Source organism: Hypanus sabinus, chromosome 9 (genome assembly GCF_030144855.1).
Source record: "Hypanus sabinus isolate sHypSab1 chromosome 9, sHypSab1.hap1, whole genome shotgun sequence".
Classification (NCBI taxonomy): domain Eukaryota; kingdom Metazoa; phylum Chordata; class Chondrichthyes; order Myliobatiformes; family Dasyatidae; genus Hypanus; species Hypanus sabinus.
This window is the reverse complement of record NC_082714.1, coordinates 7,860,872-7,882,014: the sequence shown is the minus strand read 5'-3', so window position 1 is coordinate 7,882,014 and position 21,143 is coordinate 7,860,872. Positions and strand designations below refer to the sequence as shown.

The following is a 21,143-nucleotide window of genomic DNA, read 5'->3' as shown; positions in this document are numbered from 1 at the left end:
TGAGTGTCAGTGCTGCATGAAAAATTATTTGTCCCGTCTTGGAGGGACATGGGAAGGTCACTAATTACATAGTCATACAACGTGGAAACAGGCCCTTAACAGCCCCCCATCAAGCATCCACTTACACTGATTCCATTTATTCTGACTACATTTTCATCAGCTCTATCCCAGTTTCTATGTAACAGTGGCTAGGAAGAAACTGGACTACCCAGCCTGCAGTCACAGGGAGAACTTGTGAACTCCTGGGGTTGGCATTGAACTTGGTTGATTGGGCTATGAGGTTAACAGTTCTACCAGCTGTGCCACTGAAAGCATATTCAGTCTATAATCTACCAATCAAAGTTCAAAGTAAATTTATTGTCAATGTACATATACGTCACCATATACAACCCTGAGATTAATCTTCTTGCAGGCATTCATAGTAAGTAGAGGGAAACAAAATAAAATCAATAAAAATAACAACACACATCAGAGATGGACAAACAACCAATGTGAACAATATAAAGACAGCAAATTGTGTAGATACAAAAAGAAAAGAAAAAATAGTAAAGATAACAGCAAGCAATAAATATTAAGAACTTGAATAGTAGAATCCATAGGATGTGGAATCAATTCATTGTTGGTGTGAGTGAAGTTATCCCCGCTGATTCAAGAGCCTGTTGGTTAAAGGGTGATGACTGTCCCTAAATATGCTGGTGTGGGACTTAAGGCTTCTGTACCTTCTTCCTGATGGCAGCAGTAACTGCTACAGGGAAGCAGATTCATGAATTCAGTAAGTGGGACAGAAGATACTGATTGTGAATTAGCATGTTAACTATTTATTTACAAGACAAACAGTGAAACACTCAACCAGGCCTCTAAGTCAAGCAAGTACTTATCTAAGCTCCCCCCACAAGTTGCAAGATTGTGACACTAAGCATTCAATAACCCTTCAAGCTAAACACAGTTACAGATACTGATCCAAACTGAGCACCTGAAGTGGCAGGTCAAAACGCACACTGAACGTGCACACAGTGGCAAATACTTAAAGTGTGCACTTGAGCCTTCTGCACTGCAGCATACTGCCACTGTCAACCGTTTCCATGGCACCTATTGGCTACCTGGGCCACAGGTAAAGAGACTATGGTTACCATGTGCCATGACATCATCAACTAAATGGAAGCTAGTGAGAGGGGCTGCATTGCTCCTTACATGGGCCCAGTCCTCACCTCCCATGGCAGAATGGCTTTTGATGAACAAATAAGTTAAGACACTTACTGCAACAGTAACTCAAAGTTTTGGCTAGCCTTTCCTCATTAAGCAACCCACCCATTTTGGGTACAAATTAGTAAACCTTTGAACTGTTTCCAATGCATTAACATCATTCCTTAAAGATAAAGATATAAATATTAGCCTTATTTGTCACAAGTACATTAAAACATAATGAAAGGTGTCATTTTTTTGTCAGTGACAAACACAGTCTAAGGATTGTGCTGGGGCAGCCCGCAAGTGTCACCACACTTTGGCAACAACATAGTGTGCTCACAGCTCTAACCCTAACCCTAACTGGTGAAATCTTAACTGGTAAAAGTAGTGGGTTTGACCCAGTCCATCACAATAAAGCCCTCCCCACTATTGAGCACATCTAAATGAAACATTGTCACAAGAAAGCAGCATCTATCATCCAGAAGACGCTCTTTTCTCACTGCTGCTATCAGAAAGAAGGTACAGGAGCTTCAGGACTCACACCACCAGGTTCAGGAACTGTTACTACCCCTCAACCATCAGGTTCATAAACCAAAGGGGATAACTTCACTCAACTTCACTTGCCCAACATTGAAATGTTCCCACAACCTGTGGACTCAGTTCAAGGACTCTTCATCTCATGTCCTCAATATTTATTGCTTATTTATTATAATTATTTATTTCTATTTGTATTTGCACAGGTTATTGAATGCCCAAGTTGTTGTGGTCTTTCATTGATTCTGTTATGGCAATTATTCTATTATGGATTTATTGAGTATCCCTCAAGAAAATTAATCTCAGGGTTGTATATGATGACATATATATACTTTTATAATACATTTACTTTGAACTTTTAACTGTATGTCTTTGGAATGTGGAAGAAACCAGAGCACCTAGAGGAAACCCACAGTCATAGGGAGAACATACAAACTCCTTACAGACAGTGGCAGATATCAAACCTTGATCAGTGATCACCTGTGTTGGACAGTGATTGTGCTAACCACTACTCTACCATGCTACCCACAAAGGAAAATAATTTTTCCAGTATGGATTCTTTGAAGCATCTGTTCTATTAAATCCATTCTCCCTCTATCTTTCACTAGCATTTTTTTAACCTTAAGCACTATCCCTCTTTTTGTTTTTTGGAAGTTAGTGTTTAATCTGCTACCATTGTCTTCAGCTTTGCATTCCAGATCACAACAAAAAGCTTTTCCTTTTCTGGTTCCTTGGGTACTTTTTTTTCCTCATGTTCTCAATATTTATTGCTTATTTATTTATATTATTGTTTCTTCTTTATGCATTTGCAGTTTGTTGTCTTCTGCACTCCGGTTGAAAGCACTAGTTTGGCAATCGATCACTGATTCTACTATAATTACTATTCAATAGATTTGTTGAGTATGTCCATAAGAAAGTGAATCTCAGTGTTGAATATGGTAACATATGTATTTTGATAATAAAATTTACTTGGTGCTTTGAAAATCTTGAATGTTTTGAAATTATTTTATTTTCTCCTTTTTGGTTTTGTTTCAGTGCTGGGTGTTTCTTTGGTGATGAAGTTCGGTTACCATCCCAGGTCTCCATCACCAATGACGTTGATTATTCCTTGGAAATGGAGGGAGAAGAAAAGGGAACTGAAAACATTCCTGAAACAATTGAGAGAGTGAGGTGTTCCCATAACAGTGGAGATGTTGCTTCTTCCTGTCCTGCCATCGAGTCAAAATGCAATGCAGTGACCAATGTATTTGAGAACATCTCGTTAAATGAAGAATCTTTAGAAAAGTGCACTCAGCCTGACTTTGGATCAGCAGACCAAAGGCAGTCTCTGCAAGACAGTATGGAACTGGATGTTGCTCGCTCTGACTCAAGTCCAGTGAACTTGGATGTGGCAGAAACATCCAGTGTGTCATCTGTGGCAATTTACCCTTTCGGAATTGATGAACATTGTGTGTCTGATGAGCACCCATTCTGGGCCTGGGTCAGTGGAGGCGGTTGTGATGTAGAAGCTCACACCCAGCTGAACTGGTTCAATGTCCAGTCAGGTAACCAATCCCCTTATGCTTGTTTATCACTATTCATGCTGCTTCTGATCAGTAATAAACAGTAATGGTAATTAATTTGGGTATAATGCACACAGGATTTCTTTAACCAGAGGGTGGTGAATCTGTGGAATTCATTGCCACAGATGGCTGTGGAGGCCAAGTCACTGGGTAAATTTGATAAGGTTGATAAGTTCTTGATTAGTAAGGGTGTCAAAAGTTGCAGGGAGGAGGAATGAGAATGGTGTTCAGAGGGATAATAAATCAGCCATTTTGGAATGGCGGAGCAGACTCAATGGGCCAAATAGCTGAATTTTCTCCCACTGTATGTCATATGATCTAATGTTAATTATATTTTTCTCCAACTTGATGTATTTTATTCATTGAAGGAATTGTGTAGCAGATCTACCTTTTTGTGTGCTTTGTTGCTTCTAAACCTGGCCGTAATATTCCAAAATAGCCTCTTCTCTTGGACCGTTAAGCTTGTACAGCCCCCTGGCATTACTTCAGAATCAGGTTTAATATCACTGAAAAAAATGTTTTGTGGTATCACTCAGTGTAATACATAAAAATACTAACAATTACAATAATAAATATATATTAATAAAGAGTAGTGCAAAGAGAGCAACAATATTGAGTTCAAGGGTTGGTTCAAGTATTGAGTTTGTGTCTTCAGGCTCTTGTATCTCCTCTTGGATGTTAGTAATGAGAAGGGGACATATCTTGGGTGATGGAGGTCCTTAACAATGAATACCACCTTTTTGCTTTCTGAAGATGTTCTCAATGCTGAAGAGACTAGTGCCCATGATAGAGCTAGCTGAGTTTTCAGCCCACTGCAGCTTTTTACAATCCTGTGTGGTGGCCTCTCCGTACCAAACAGTAATGCCACTCACACATTGCTATGATGCTTGTTATCGATCACAGTATGCCATAGTCCTAAAAAGGCAAAGAAAGTGGGGATGGTGAATGAATTTCGGGGGAAAACAAGTGGATAATTGATGTAGCATTAGAATCAATTAAGATTTGATAAGATACCACAATGTGGCCTAGAAATATGACTTACATGGAAATGAACTGCACAATAGAACTGCACTGGGACCTATGCTAGTCCTGTGCAAGACCACAAGAAAATGTAGAATTTCTAGAAATAATTCAGGAGAATTATCCTGGGAATGAAAGGGTTAACGTATGAGGAGAATTTGATGGCTCTGAGCCTGTACTCACTGGGGTTTAAAAGAATGAGCTTAATAGCTTCAGCTCAATGAGATAAGATCTCATTGAAACCTATCAAATATCAAAAGAATACATATTGAATACATATGGCGAGGATGTACCCACTACTGGTAGAGTCTAGGACCAGAGGGCACAGCCTCAGAATAGAAGGACGTCTCTTTAGAACAGACCTGAGGAAGAATTCCTTTAGCCAGACGATGGTGAGAAATTCATTGCCGCAAATGGATGTGGAGGCCAAGTCATTGGGTAAACTTAAAGCAAAGGTTGATAGATTCTCAATTAATCAGGGTGTCAGAGGTTATTGGGAGAAGGCGGGAAAATAAATCAACTGTGATAGAATGGCAGAGAATACTCAAATAACCTAATTCTATTCCTCTGTCTTTTGGAATGGTTACATGAGCAAAGTCCATATTTTTCCAAAGTGAAAGAGGTGTGAACATTAGAGCCATCTCCTGCCATGGCAGATGTGTCTAGTGTGTAAGTTCGCAATGGGAGCCACGATTTCAGAGACTGGTTCAGATCTGGGCTAGTGTTTGCTTAGTTGGCAGGTGAAGATCGGAAAGAGCACAATACGCATCTGGCACAAGATGAGATGGTGTGAGTTGGGGTCCAAAAGAAAATACGAGAGACATCTGGCTCATAATATGGAAACCTTCCATGCTGACTCTCCAATAATGGCTTGGGTGAGGTCTTTTTACTTCCATTTAGACCTGCTCATTCAGTGGAAGCCCACAATCTGGAGTGTATATTCATGCTTAAATGATGAAACTGCATCTTCAAATATGTGCTCCACTACAATTAACATCCTACAGTCATGTCTGTGCTTAAATACAAAACAAGCACCTGGAATTTCCCTTTGACAGAAGTGCTGGACCGTAAGACATATACAACCTTTGCATTAAATATACCCAATGACTTTGGCTCCAGCTGTCTGTGGCAATTAGTTCCTCAGATTTACCACCTTCTGGCTGAAGAAATTCCACCTTATCTCTGTTTAAAAGGACGTCCTTCTATTCCGAGGCTGTATCCTTTGGTCCTAGACTCTCCTACTATAGGAAATATCCTCTCCATGGTTACTCTATCTAGACTTTTCAGTATTTGATCGCTGTCTATGACATCCTATCTCAAAGAGCTGAAGCACTAAGGTTATCATTTTAACAGAAAAGGTTATGATTTTACTCCATGGTAGGAGAATGAGGGGAGATTTGATAAAGGTATACAAAATTATGAGGGGTATATATAGGGTAAATGCAAGCAGGCTTTTTCCACTGAGGTTGGGCGGGACTACAACCAGAGGTCATGGGTTAAGGGTGAAAGATGAACTATTTAAGGGGAATCTGAGAGGGAATTTCTTCACTCAGGGTGGTTAGAGTGTGGAACAAGCTGCCACTGGGTGTTGGATGCAGGTTTGATTTCAACATTTAATAGAAGTTTGGATAGGTACATGGATGAGAGGGATATGGAGGACTATGGTGCAGGTGTGGGTCAGTGGAACTAGGCAAAATAACAGTTTGGCTACATGAGACAAAGAGTGTGTTTCTGTGCTGCTTTGCTCTATGACCCATCCTAAAACATACTTTAAAAATGAACTTGCTAGTAATTTTTTTTGTTCATAGTTTAGTAAATGCTAAGAACTGAAACAAGGCTTTTCTTTAACTTGATTGCCAACTCTAATAACCTAGCTGCTATCACTCACCAAGAATATCAGGGTAAACTATCTGTCCCACAGAGCTCATCTTTAGTTCCAGAGTGTTGCATAAACTATACATTCTGTGGCCACTTTATTAGTTACACCTCCTCGTTAATGCAAATATCTCATCAGCCAATTGTGTGACAGCAACTGAATGTTTAAAAGCATTCAGACATGGTCAAGAAGTTTAGTTGTTGTTCAGACCAAACATCAGAATGAGGAACAAATGTGATCTAAGTGCTTTGACCATGGAGTGATTGTTGGTGCCAGATGGGGTGGCTTGAGTATCTGAGGAACTGCTGATCTCCTGGGATTTTCACACACAACAGTCTCTAGAGTTTACAGAGAATGGTGTAAGAAACAAAAAAAATCCAGTGAGGAGCAGTTCTGTGGGCGAAAATGCCTTGTTAATGAGAGAGGTCAGAGGAGGATGGCCAGACTGGTTCAAGCTGACAGGAAAGTGAAAGTAAGTGAAATAACCACTCATTACAATAGTGGTGTGCAGAAGAACACCTCTGAATGCACATGTTGAACATTAATGTGGAAGGGCTACAGCAGCAGAAGACCATGAATAGTGAAATTCATGGCCTCTTTATTATGTACCCCTTGTATTTAATAAAGTGACCACTGATAGCATTTCTTTACTTCTGCTCTGATGCTGAAATTAACTTTTACACTTCTCTTAAACAGTTTTATTATATAAATGTGAATTCAGAAACAATAATGGCAGAATGTATGTCTTTGCTGCATAACAAAATCCTACCTTCATGCTTTTGTGGTTTTGCAGGGCAATCAATTTCCATGCACTCGCTCTCGATACCCAGTGGTTTTCCACAGCAGACAGTTTGGAGGAAGCAAATTGTTCAACAGTTAATTGAGCGGTCCAAACGAGAGGTGGATGATTTTAAGCATTATGAACAGGCTGTGGAGCAGGTAGGGACTTACGACATTTTCAAAGGTTTCAAAGGTACATTTAATGTCAGAGAAATGTATACAATATAAATCCTGAAATTCTTTTTCTTCGCAAACATCCACGAAAACAGAGGAGTGCCCCAAAGAATGAATGCCAGTTAGAACCCCAAAGCCCCCCCCCCAGCTCTCCCACCAGCAAAAAAAAAGCATTGGCGCCCCCCACCGAGCTCTCAAGTGTGCAGCAAAGCATCAGTAAAGACAACCAGTTGCAGTACCCCAAAGGCTGCTCGTTCACTTGGTAATTCGACATACCGCAGGCTCTCACTCTCTCTGTAATAAGGGAAAAAGAGGTGTCCCCATTTCTCAGCCAGATGGGTGACATAACAAACAACTCGCTGATTTACGATGTTAAAAGTCTGTTGCATCGCATTGTCCAAGCTTGTGCCCAAAGAACTCAGATCTTTGGGCACACAGCCGGCAGCCAGCTCACTGTTTACAACCTTCCATCTCCCATGACACCCTAGACGGCGGCACCAACCTTGAGTCCGCCCACCTCCAGAGCCATAAAATTCCAGAACCCTGAAGGCGCGCTAGTCTTCTAGGCCCCACGCTTGGTATATCGAATAGACCTCAAGAGCAGGTCCCGTTGCCGCGAAGAATCGAGGTCAGCGTGTAACTCCAGGTCAGGTCTTTAAAAGAACCCTGAAAGGGAAAAAATAGAGATATTAAAGATAAAAATAGAGCTGTTTCTGAAGATGCAAGCAAAGGAGTCGCCATTAAGGAATCTTGCTTTAAAAATACAATAACAGTTACAATGAAAATAATAGCCAACTGATAATGGAAGTACAGAAATTTTAATGAGATATTTAAAGAAGAAAATTAGGAGGTCTAAGCAGAGGTACAAAAAAACCCTAGAGGAAAAAAATATTGAAAATTCCAAAGCGTTAGGTATTTATTAAGAATGAGAGGTTAACCTCAAAATGAGTAGGGAAGACTGGTTTAGAAAGTTAGAAGCCATGGGGGATGGATGATGAGAGTGAATGATTTGTATTTGTAATTGGAAGCTCATGATCAATGATGTCCCAACAAGATTGGTGTCAGTACCCTCACAGTTATATACAGAAACAGGCTAAAGATGAAAGTAGGGGCATAACTACAACTAAACTCTAATAATCCACGGTATAACTGTTTGAAAATCGCCATAGCTTGGCATCTGGCTCACCTAGCTCCTGGTTCCCTACTGCTTGTCCATTCACATAGGCTCTGGTTTCTGCATTCACTTTAAGCTTATTAGCTTCAATGGAATTTTACTCTAACACAGGGACTCAGTTAATTTATTATCAAAGTATACAACTCTGAAATTCTTGTTCTCCGAATAGCCATGAAACCAAGAAAGAAAAGAAAGGCAGCATGATCATCAATCATAAGACCATAAGACAAAGGAGCAGAAGTCGGCCATTCGACCCATCGAGTCTGCTCTGTGATTTCAACATGAGCTGATCCAATCTCCCCTTTAGTCCCATTCCCCCGCCTTCTCACCATAACCTTTGATGCCCTGACTACTCAGATACCTATCAATCTCTGCCTTAAGTACATCCAGTGACTTGGTCTCCACTGCTGCCCATGACAACAAATTCCTTAGATTCACCACCCTCTGGCTAAAAAAATTTTTTTGCATCTCTGTTCTGAATGGGCGCCCTGCAATCCTCAAGTCATGTCTTCTCGTACTAGACTTCCCCACCATGGGAAACAACTTTGCCACATCCACTCTGTGCATGCCTTTCAACATTTGAAATGTTTCTATGAGGTCCCCCCTCGTTCTTCTAAACCCACCCTACACAAAAAGCAAGCAAAAAGGGAGTAGACACATCAACCTTTAAACCCTTCCTCCCACACAAAAAAGAGCAAAACAGAACAGGCACTTTGATCCCCAAATCCTCCTCCCTGCACAAATAAAAACGAGAATGATCTTGCAAAAAACAGAATTGAAAAAAACTATAAGACTGAAGAAAAAGTCTATAATCCAAGTCTATATCCAAAACGCAGAAAACCTGGGTAACATATTAAAATGCATTAATAGTATATTGAAATATGGCCAAATTAACAGCAAATACTCCAGCAAGTCTGCTTATTCAGCATTGGCTAAGGCCCAGGGTAAGAGACTTCAACAGATTTGTACTTAAGCTGATAAGTTTGTAGATAATTTGAAAGTTGATAGTATTGTTAATAATGAGGCAAGTAGTCTCAGGCTATAGAACAATTTTAATGAGTTGGTAAAATGGTCAGAATAATTGAATTTAATCTTGTGAGGTGATGTATTTTAGAAGATTAAAACATTAAGACATACCCAATGAATTGTAGGGTGCTTGGGAGTATTAAAGAGCACAGTGTTCTAGGTGCGCAAGTTCTATGATCACTGGGCTTGATTAGGATACTTAAAGGGTTCATTAGCCAGGCCAGAACAGAAACATTATGGAACAACTGTAGGTATATGTAACCCCCTGGGTCGCCTCAGGCTCGCTCAGCTCGTTCTCGTCTAGGGGGAGCTGCCTTCGGCCCCGCCAAACTGGGTAATCAGCTGGTGTGGATGCTGTGTGATGTCCCCGCCTCGCCCACAAACAGACAGTACATCATATGCGATTAAATGAGTACAATTTATAAAGGTTACTATAACTAAGTGATTAATAACGATACAGTATATATGAAGAGAAAATTAAAGAAAAGGCGCCAAATTTATCAAAGTCCAAACCACTTCGTGCACAGCCGTTGGAGCTCAATTACTGAAGTCTTCTGGCCACCATTCGATCCCCTCCGAACTCCTCGACTCGCAGCTCAGGACCCTCCGAACTCCTCGACTCTCCAAACAGCTCAGGACCCTCCGAGTGGTCAACCAAGCACATCTAGCTCCATCCCCCCCCCCCCCCCCCGTCCTTGGAGAATCTCCCGGCCTCGGACCCCCCTTTGGGGTCCGATCCTCGCCCAGCTTAGAGCATTGCGTCCTCTCTCTCGACCCCCTCGCGCCGATCTGCCCAAAAGCCCATCAACAAAAGCTTACAGACTCAGAAGAAAGAACATTAATCCCCATTTGGTTTACAAAGGAATACCATTCTCGTTATCAGTAAATTAGCATTCCTGCTAGTTAACAAAAGGAAACCCTTTCCCAACAGTAACAAAGAAAAAAAAGAGAAACCCCCTTTACATATATAAAATAAAAATTCATCCACAGGTGGAATACTATGTATAGTTGTTACTACGAAAAAAAGGTGTAATTGCACTGGAGAGTGTGCCAGGTTGCTTGTAAATATCTTGTAATGTTTTGCTTTTCTTTGTCATTTGGATACAAGGGTCTTAAGCAATAAAGTCAATATTATTCTGAGAAGCAGGAAATTTTTAAGTTTCCAGTAATATCCATATTTAACTCATAGCTGGATATTTCAGCCCAATTCCTGAGTAATTTCCTTGTGCAATGATTCCCTGTTTTACAAAAATACAGTGAATTTTGCCAGTGTTTTTAGATAGTGAAACTTTAATTGGGTCATTTTGTAATGGAATTAGTATAGTGTAGTGTACAAGCACAAAAGATTCTGCAGATGCTGAAAATCCAGAATAACACACGCACAATGCTGGAGGAACTCAGCAGGCCAGGCAGCATCTCTGCAAAAGAATAAATAGTCAATGATCTGGGTACATGATGTCCAGCATAGCAATGATAGGCTGTAGATCCTTTATCCACACTGCATGACTCTGATCTTCTGTTCTCTTGCTACATTTCTGTTGTACCAGTCTGTGTGGATAAAAAAGGGAACAATGAAGTGGTGGAGAGATTGGAAGCCGCACAAATGGACAGATGTCAAGGTAGCACTGGAACAGTTCACAGGCAACGATGGGAAACGGGATGGGATATTTTTCATATACTACACGTACAATGATGAGAAAAAGGTAAGTTTTGTCTGACCTCATTCTTCTCTACACGATATTTATTATTATTATTTCTTTCTTTCTTGCATTTGCACAGTTTGTAGTCTTGCACGCTGGTTGAACTCTCAAGTTGGTGCAGTCTCTCACTGATTTTGTTAGAGTTATTATTCTATTATGGATTTATTGAGAATGCTTACAAGAAGAGGAATCTCAAGATTGTATATGGTGACATATACTTTGAACTTTGAATTTCAAGTCATCCAAAATCCCAAATTCTGATCATCTATGGTGCTTGTTGAACAATATTGTCTTCCAATTAAAATTATTCTTGTTTTCAGTTTCTTCCATAGTTTTGTCTTTCTATGTCACTGTAGCCTCCTCCAGCCTTTCAGCCCTAGGATAAATTAACATTTCTCTAATGTTGGTCCTTGCCATTGGCATCCATGCCTTTAGTAGCAGTTTTGGATTCTTGCCTAAACTTTTCCACCTTTCATCTAAGATGTGTTTTAAAACAAAACATTTTGACCATGATTGTTGGTCATCTGCCCTAGTATCATTTCCTGTGGTGGTGTTTCGAATTTTATCTGATTCCATGCATGTGAAGTACATTGGATTAGCTTGCTATACTGAAAGTACACATCATGCCATTTTAGGTATACCTGTACACCTGCTTATTAATGCAAACAATTTCTAGACTTTTTTGAAAATCGTGTGAGAAACAAAAAGCTTCCAGTGAGCGGCAATTCTGTGGGCAAAATTGCCTTGTTAGTGAGAGTGGTCAGAGGAGAATGGCCCAACTGGTTCAAGCTGACAGGAGGGCGACAGTAACCCAGATAACCACACATTACAACACCGGTGTGCAGAAAGTCATCTCTGAATGCACAACGTGTTGAACCTTGAAGTGGATGGACTACAGCAGCAGAAGACCACAGCAGGATCCACTCCTGTACCTAATAAAGAGGCCAATGAGTGTGTGTTTCAAGTTGTTATTGTTTATGTAATGTGCTGTACTATTCTATGTTCTATGTAGGATATCCTGGTCAGGCAGAATCTGTGGAGAACAAAGTATGGTCAGCATGGACAAGTTGGGCTGAAGGGCCTGATTCTGTGCTGCATTACTCTGATTCTTTAAAAATATTTATAGATTCACTTTATTTATCTCGTGTACATCAAAACAAATTGTGAAATGTGTCCAAGGATGTGCTAGAGGCAGCCTGCAAGTGTTGTTATGCTTCCAACACCAACATAGAATGCTCACAACTTTACTAACCCTAACCCATAAGCTTTTGGAACACTGTTCCCTCTAGGCCGGGGGTCGGCAACCTGCGGCTCCCGAGCCATTTGTGGCTCTTTCACCTCTGTGCTGCGGCTCCCTGTGGCTTTGGGAAATAATTGGTCAGTATTTAATTAAAATGTATTTTATGTTAGTTTGTTAGCTTTTGAAATGTAATTATGGTGATCTTATACATTTCCTGCCACATCCGAAACGGCTCACAATTAGCCGGCATTCCGGCTAAGGGAGATAGCCTACGGGGGTTTGTGAGTACGCGTCTTTTGCAGCATCTGCGTCCATGGGGGCTGGGTTGAGGGAGGCTTAAAAGCAAGGCTGTTTAGTTCGAATAAAGCTATCTTTGACTGCAGTTTACTGACACCGCTACAACGTGTTTTTATCGCTGGCTGTCCAGACGGAAGGTGCTGAAACGCTTTGTCGCGTGTCTGGAAGAAGTGAAAACTTTCCTGGGCAGCAAAGGGCTCACCTTTCCTGAGCTGGAACAGCCAGAGTGGCTGGAAAAGCTACACTTCATGGTAGACATGACAGCGCACCTGAACACGCTGAACACAGCTCTTCAGGGGAAAGGACGTACAGCCCTGCACATGTTGGAGGATGTTTTGGCATTCGAGCGCAAGTTGACAGTGCTTGCCAGAGATTTACAGAAAGGCACTTTGTCTCACTTCCCCAATTTGAGAGAGTTCAAACAAGGTCACGACATGATAATTTCGGAGTATTTACATTCTGCAATCATCGCAATGCAAACATCGTTTGGGAAACGCTTCTGTGAGTTCAGAGAGGAAAAAAACACATTATCCTTCCCGGTCACTCCCTTAAGCATCGATCCTTCCCTACTGAATACGACTGCATTGGCAGGTGTGAGTCAACCTGATCTTGAGATGGAACTGGCCGACATAGCCGACAAAGACATATGGGTGTCCAAGTTTAGACGCTTGACAGCAGACCTTGAAGATGTTGCCCGTCAGAAGGCCGTTCTTGCTCAGAAACACAAATGGAGTGATATTGAAAACCTCACAGATGACAGCTTGCGATCCTGTGTAAAGATGAAGGTGACATCATACAGCCCTGATGTGCAGACGCTGTGCGCTGAGGTCCAGGAGCAGAAATCCCATTAACCAAGTATGATGAATATTTTAATTACCTATTATTTTACTTATATTCATATTTTTTCATAGTTCAGTGAAATAGTCCTTTCATTTTTCAGGATGACAGCTGGCTGACGTTATTTTTGGTTTGCTGCTGGCGGAAAATTTAAGTTCGGCGTTTTTCATAAATACAAGAAGGACTCAAATAGACATTGAATATTTTACTTAAAAGTAACTTTCAACCCAACGTCTTTTTTTCGGAGCTCAAAATGTTTTTGTTGCATGCAGAAATGTAATTTCGTTTTCTCTGCAGGAGTTCATCAATTTCATAAATGCAACACATTATAGTTTGTTTATACATAGCATAAAGGCAAAAAAAAACGTTGTATGCAGTGTTATTTCATTTTAAATGTCAAACGGGTTTTGCGGCTCCCAGTGTTTTCTTTTCTGTGGGAAACGGGTCCAAGTGGCTCTTTCAGTGGTAAAGGTTGCTGACCCCTGCTCTAGGCTGTGTGGAATTGCATGGTTGTGTAGTTACTGAAATGCTCAAAGCCTTTGCTGCCGTGCATCAGGAATTTTCTTAACACTTAAACATAGGGAACGTTGCTTCAGAATGTGGGAAGAAACTGAAAACCCAAGGAAAGAAAGAATATACAGACTCCTTACAAATAGCAGCAGAAATTGAACTCTGATAACTGGCACTGTAAAGCATTATGCTAACTATTACGCTACCATGCCACCACTGTGCAGATCAAATTTAGCTTCTCTGCACACCTGTTGCCTGACCTGCTAAGCATTTACAGATTTTGTTGTTAATAGGTTTGTCAGAATTTTTGTTAATTTTGACAGATAAATTCAATATTTGAATTGAATTGACTTTATTTCTTACATCCTTCATACACATGAGCAGTAAAATTCTTTACGTTACGTCTCCGTCTAAATGTGCAATTTATAGTAATTTAAAATAAATAATATGTACAACAGTATAACATAGAAATACAGTTGTGTCTGCATGAATTAATCAGTCTGATGGTCTGGTGGAAGAAGGTGTTCTGGAGCCTGTTGGTCCCGGCTTTTATGCTGCGGTACCGTTTCCTGGATGGTAGCAGCTGGAACAGTTTGTGGTTGGGGTAACTTGGGTCCCCAATGATTCTCTTTTTACACACCTGTCTTTGTAAATGTCCTGAATGTTGAGAAGTTCACATCTACAGATGCACTGGGCCGTCTGCACCAGTCTCTGCGGAGTCCTGCGGTTGAGGGAAGTACAGTTCCCATACCAGACAGTGATGCAGCCAGTCAGGATGTTCTCAATTGTGCCCCTGTAGAAAGTTCTTAGGATTTGGGGGCCCGTACCAAACTTCTTCAACTGTCTGAGGTGAAAGAGATGCTGTTGTGCCTTTTTCACCACACAGCCATTATGTTCGGACCACGTGAGATCCTCAGTGATGTGTGTGTCGAGGAACTTAGAGCTGTTCACCCTCTCAACCCCAGATCCATTGATGTCAATAGAGACTAACCTGTCTCCATTCCTTCTGTAATCCATCACCAGTTCCTTTGTATTTGCAACATTGAGGGAGAGGTTGTTTTCTTGACACCACTGTGTCAGGGTGATGACTTCTCTGTAGGCTGCCTCATTATTATTTGAGTTTAAGCTAGTCAGTGTAGTGTCATCAGCAAATTTAATTAGCAGATTGGAGCTGTGGGTGGCGACACAGTCATGGGTGTACAGAGAGTAAAGGAGAGGGCTTAGAACATAACCCTGAGGGGCACCTGTGTTAAGGGTCAGAGGGGAGAGGTGAGGGAGCCCACTCTTACCACCTGCCTGTGATATGACAGGAAGTCCAGGATCCAGTTACATTTGTTTTCACACATTTATTTTGATTTTTATTGAGTGGCATTTTCAGGATTGCATGAAATTAGTTCTGGTGGAGGGAGGGAGACAACTTGTGTAAGACAATATCCATTAAATATTTCATGATCTGGGAATCAGAATCAATTTTATTATCTTTGACATATGTTGTGAAATGTGTTGTTTTGTGGCAGCAGTACAGTGCAATAAATAAAATATCATCATCATCATCATCATCGTTGTGTGCCATGTCAAATGACATAAGCAATCATGGACTTTGTCCATGATTATTCATGGGAAGTCTTCCTACAGAAGTGGTTTGCCACTTCTGAGCAATGTCTTTACAAGATGGGTGACCCCAGCCATTATCAATTTCCTACAGAGATTATAGAGATTGTCTGCCTGGCATCAGTGGTCACATAACCAGGACATGATATTCACCAGCTGCTCATACGACCATCCACCACCTTGCTCCCAAGGCTTCACGTGACCTTGGCTGTGGGGGGTGAAGGGGGGCTAAGCAGGTGCTACACCTTGCCCAAGGGTGACCTGCAGGCTAGCGGAGGAAAGGAGTGCTTTTCCAGACCACCACCCAAAATAAAGTATTCTGTATATTATAATAAGAAATTTATATAGCAAAAGTAGAGAAGAAGAAGCTGTGATGTGTATCTTCAAGCTCCTGTACCTCCTGATTGATGGTAGTAGATCACGTCCTGGGTGGTGGTGGTCCTTAATGATGAATGCTGCCTTTGTAAGGCATCATCTTTTGATATAAAATCAAATGTAAATCACTAGTGACAGTTTTTTCAATTATATTCATTTCAAATTTTCAATCTTCTGCAAAAAGAAGATTGAAAAAATATTGACAAATCCCAAGTTTTTTGTTAATGCTGATGTGATTACTAACAAGTTCCTGGTTAATAACAAGGAATCTTTTAATTTATGAATATGAGGTGAAATGGACTAATTGAGCAAAATTGCATCATGCCAAACTTAGTTATTTTGTAACTTTACATCAAGTGCATTTCTCACTACATCAGATTCTGAATGATTTGATTATGAAATGAATACGTATCTTAGCAGGAATTGTCCTTGTTTACACATTCAATTTTGTGGCCCTTCTTTAAAAAAAATTCTTTCAAGATCTAATCTCAATGGATGTTGCCTGACTTACTGAGTTCCTCCAACTTTTTGTGTGTATTCTTCTTTTAAGGGCTATTCATTTTGGCCCAGATTCAAAACTGAAATCTGCTCTGGTTGGAATGATGTTTAAATATTTATAGGCTCAGGTTTCAGAAGTATTGCATTCACAGTGTAGCTGGACATGATTCAAGCAAAGGGGGATGTTTATTTCTCAGATCCCTGGCTTTCAAAGACATAAAATCACTAACATGTAAAAAGGCTTTGTACATACTGTATTTGTGATTTTATGGTTTTAATTCCTTAAGGTAGTTATATCCAGGCTGGTAATGGGGACAAGATCCTGCTACCTATTAAATGCTCCCAATGGCCTGTGCCTCAAATAAATAGCCTCCGACAACCATGTCCAGCTCCTGGCCTTCATATGTGATTTAGCTACTAAGCCCAGCAGAACCATTTCTACTGGCAGAAGAAGGGGCAAAGGCAGGTCATTGGCTCCTTAAAACCATTCGCTTTGGGCAGGTGGGGCTCATTAGCCATGGTTGCCAACTCATCTAGGAGAAGGAAAACTGATTTCAAACCTTCACTGCCTTCTGATTATATCCACTCATGGTAGTAAATTCCAAGTAACAAATCCTGAGCTGGAATCCCTAAGGCAGTCCTGTGTTGAGTTCAATACTGACTGGTAACTCCTGCAATACTGTTGGTCCCAAACTGTATTGGTCTCTACTGTTCCTTTTGATTCATTAGATGCCTGGAGAGAGGGAGCTTGCAATAGCTTGCTCTCTATATTGTAATTGGTCAGACAGCTAGGACACAACATCCACGTTCAACCCTGACCAGCAGAGGCCTCAATGTAGAAAGGCCTTGTTTTACAATAAAATAGATCTATCTTGCTCATCAGAGACACATTTCTGTCATGAAGTAGACTGATGGCCATTCAGTTTTTCTACTTGGATGCAGTGCTGTCTCCCACTTCCAGTGAAACATATTGACATCGTTTAGAGTCCACAGCCAGATTCAGGCTACAGATTCTGAATGGCAGCACTTGTCATGGTTTTTCGTGCCTCACAAGTGACCAGGAGACGCAGAAGATTCTTCAAGAAGGGTTAAACTTTAATTTGCAAATCAAAGCTGAGACGGTCATTGAGCTAGTCGCTGATTGCCCACCGATCCGATCCTCGGACACTGCATTTTTTATAGCAAAATCCTGGTCCAGTTTCACACGTACGTCCCATTGACTTAATCATGTTCCAATCCACATCTCCCAGCCGTCTCTCACCAACACACCATTGTCTTCTACATTCTTAAGATTTCATTCTCCTACTAAATTGGGTAGATACAGAGCAAATAGCAAGTTCAAACTACATAATCTACATCAAGGCTGACTACATAGTTTTGGTTACACAGCAAACAAGTTCAAAGCAAAACATCTCTTAGCTACCTCTTATTACCACACCATTGTCTTCTACATTCAATTGGATACATGCATAGCAAATAGCAAACTTCAAAGCTGACTACATCTCTTATCTCATTAACATATATTAATACACCATTGTCTTCTACATTCCTAGCATTTCATCTTGGGTACATGCATAGCAAACTGACTACATAGTTTTGGTTACACAGCAAGTAATACAAGTTTTATACTCCATAATATTTTTATACTCCAATACACTCCATAGATTTGAAACATGATGTTTCAAAAAATCAGCAATAACTTTTTATTTCTCACATTCTTGGCCAAAATAATGTAATGTAAAATGAAAAGTTAAAAAAATGTAGATTTTGAAATATAAACAAAGTTCTGAAAACATTTAGCTGATGAAGGGGAGTCATCAACTTGCAGCATTAATTCTTTTTCTCTCTCTTTTCGAACCTGCTGAGTATTTTCATTGGTTTCTGTTTTAATAATGGCTTGCTCTCACAGAAAGAGTGTATGTATTCAGTCTGGATTGTAACTTCATGCCAGGTAGTGCAACATTTGTGAAGGGCTTCCCCCATAGGTCCTCAGTAGTGAAACAGGTTTTTTTGTTCATGTAACCTTTTATTTAAGGCTTGGCATTCAGGATGGGGTAGTAAACTGGATTAGACATTGACTTTGTGGAAGAAGCTGGAAGTGGTAGTAGAGGGTTGCCTTTCTGACAGAAGGCCTGTGACTACTGGTGTGCCACACGGATCAGTGCTGGGTCCTTTGTTGTTTGTCATCTATATCAATGATCAGGATGATAATATGGTTAATTAGATCAGCAAATTGATGGATGACACCAAGATTGGGGGTATAGTGGACAGTGAGGAAGGCTATCATGGCATGCAGTGGGATCTACATCAGTTGGAAAAATGGACTGAAAAATGACAGGTGGAACTTAATGAAGACAAGTGCAAGGTTTTACACTTTGGTAGGACCAACCAGGGTAGGTCTTACACAGTGACTGGCAGGGCATTGAGGAGTATGGTAGAACAAAGGGTTCAGGGAATACAGGTCCACAATTCGTTGAAAGTGATGTCACAGGTAGATAGGGTTGTAAAGAAAGCTTTTTGCACATTGGCTGTCATAAATCAAAATACTGAGTGCAGTAGATGGGATGTTATGTTGAAGTTGTATAAGATATTGGTGAGGCCTAATTAGGAGTGTTGTGCAATTTTGCTTATCTATCTACAGGAAAAATGTAAAGAAGATTGAAAGAGTACAGAAAAAATTTGCAAGGATGTTGCTGGGTCTGGAGGACCTGAATTATAAGGAAAGATTGAATAGGTTAAAACTGTGTTCTTTTGAACATAGAAAATTGAGAAGAGATTTGATATAGAGGTATACAAAATTATGAGGGGTATAGATGGGGTAAATGCAAACAGGCCTTTTCCACTGAGGTTGGGTAGGACTACAACCAGAGTTTATGGGTTAAGGGTGAAAGGTGAGAAGTTTAAGGGGAACATGAGGGGAAGCTTCTTCACTCAGAAGGTTGTGAGAGTATGGAATGAGCTGCCAGCACAAGTGATGCATACGAGCTCGATTTCAATGTTTAAGAGAAGTTTGGATAGGTACATGGATGGTAGGGATATGGAGGGCTATGGCCCGAGTGGAAGTCGATGGGAGTAGGCAGTTTAAATGATTTTGGCATGGACTACACGGGCCAAAGGGCCTGTACATGTCCTGTACTTCTCAATGACTCTTTGCACAAGTACACGTATTTGCACAGATGCAATGAAAAGCTTACTTGCAGCAGCATCCACAGGCACATGGCATCATGTAAAGAGTATTCACAATAAAAACTTACATTAAGCATCTATCATCAGAGATTCCACCATCTGGGCTATGCCATCTTCTCTCAGTGACAACTGGGCAGGAGGTACAGAAGTCTGAAGGCTCAAACCACTAAGAGCTACATATTTTAAACCATTTGGTTCTTGAACCAACCAGCAAAATCCTATTCACTACAATTTAGCAACAGTATGACCACAGTAACATAGCGGTTAGTGTACACTTTTAGAGTACAAGCTATTGGGTTTCAGTCCCTGTCACTGTCTGTAAGGAGTTTGTACATTCTCCCCGTGACCATGTAGCTTTCCTCTAGGTGCTCTAGTTTCCTCCCACAGTCAAAGGTATATGGGTTAAAAAATTGTGGCCATGCTATATTGGCACCAGAAGCAGGGTGTCATTTGTAGGCCGTCCCCAGCACATATTCAGACTGTGTTGGTTGCTAACATAAAATGATGAATTTTATTGTGTGTTTCGATGTATATGTGACAAATAAAGCTGATCTTTCTTTGTCTCAACTGTGCAAAACTCTGGTTGCTAGTCCAGTTACCTGAGCAATGTGTAACTGAACACCATTTCTATTCCTGGACTCTGCAGTAATCAACCTTTGCACAATAACAGCTTAGATATATTTGCAGATCTTTGTTCAATTATTTATATATGCTGGCTGACTTTCCTTTTCCTTGAATTTTACAGTACCTTCACTTCTTCCTAAATGAAGTTACAATTTTAGTCCCGATTGCCAATGAAGCGAAACACTCCTTTGCAATTTACACTCCAGAACGGACAAAACAGAGGTGGCCGGTCAGATTGGCAACAGTTACTGAGCAAGAAATGTATGACTGGGTAAGGAATGACAGATCAGTGAACCAAGATTACAAGTGGTGGGGTGTTGTGTAAAGGGAACTATACAAAGATAGAGTATAAACTATCTGTGCTAGTTGTAAGGAAAAAAAACTTGCATCACAACTGCAAGATATCCCAAAGCCCTGTCTGAAGAGAAGCATGCCAGAAAATTGCACAAAGCAAGATTTCCAAATGTGATAATTAACCTGTTCATATTTAAGAATTACTATAAATGTTGGGCAAGTCACTGGGGAAATATTGCCTCCACATTTCTGTGGCACTGTTCCATACTTAACACCCCAGAAACTGGGAATAGGAGGGGTTATGGTTTAACATATCCAAAAGTACAACAGTTTTCCTGCAGGGCTGTCCCATTTACAATGTCGCACTCCCTTGGTGTTGTATGAGGACTGTCAGGATGAAGTTTGTAATGTCAGATCCAGTCCATGAAGATGCATCCTGCAGTAAGAATTTGCAGTAAATTAGTCTGAACTCAAATCCTTGTTAATCAAAGAGTTGTACAGCATAGAAATGGGCCCTTCAACCCAACTAATCTGTGCTGACTGTGTTGTAGTGAGGTAGTCCAGTCTGTCTTCTTTTGGCACATAGCTCTCTAAAATTACCTACCCAATCATAGAAAGAGTGCAGGAAGGATTCACCATT

The 21,143-nt window shown here is 40.6% G+C and overlaps 1 protein-coding gene across 1 annotated transcript in view; it reads left to right on the top strand.

The window, feature by feature from the left end:
* Positions 1–21,143, top strand: part of tecpr1a (tectonin beta-propeller repeat containing 1a) — a 111,986-nt gene that overhangs the window by 40,072 nt on the left and 50,771 nt on the right. Inside the window, exons 10-13 of the mRNA XM_059979016.1 lie at positions 2,755–3,263; positions 6,971–7,116; positions 10,879–11,034; positions 20,331–20,480. Of these exons, the coding sequence (XP_059834999.1) occupies positions 2,755–3,263; positions 6,971–7,116; positions 10,879–11,034; positions 20,331–20,480 (961 nt within the window). The remainder of the gene's footprint in view (positions 1–2,754; positions 3,264–6,970; positions 7,117–10,878; positions 11,035–20,330; positions 20,481–21,143) is intronic.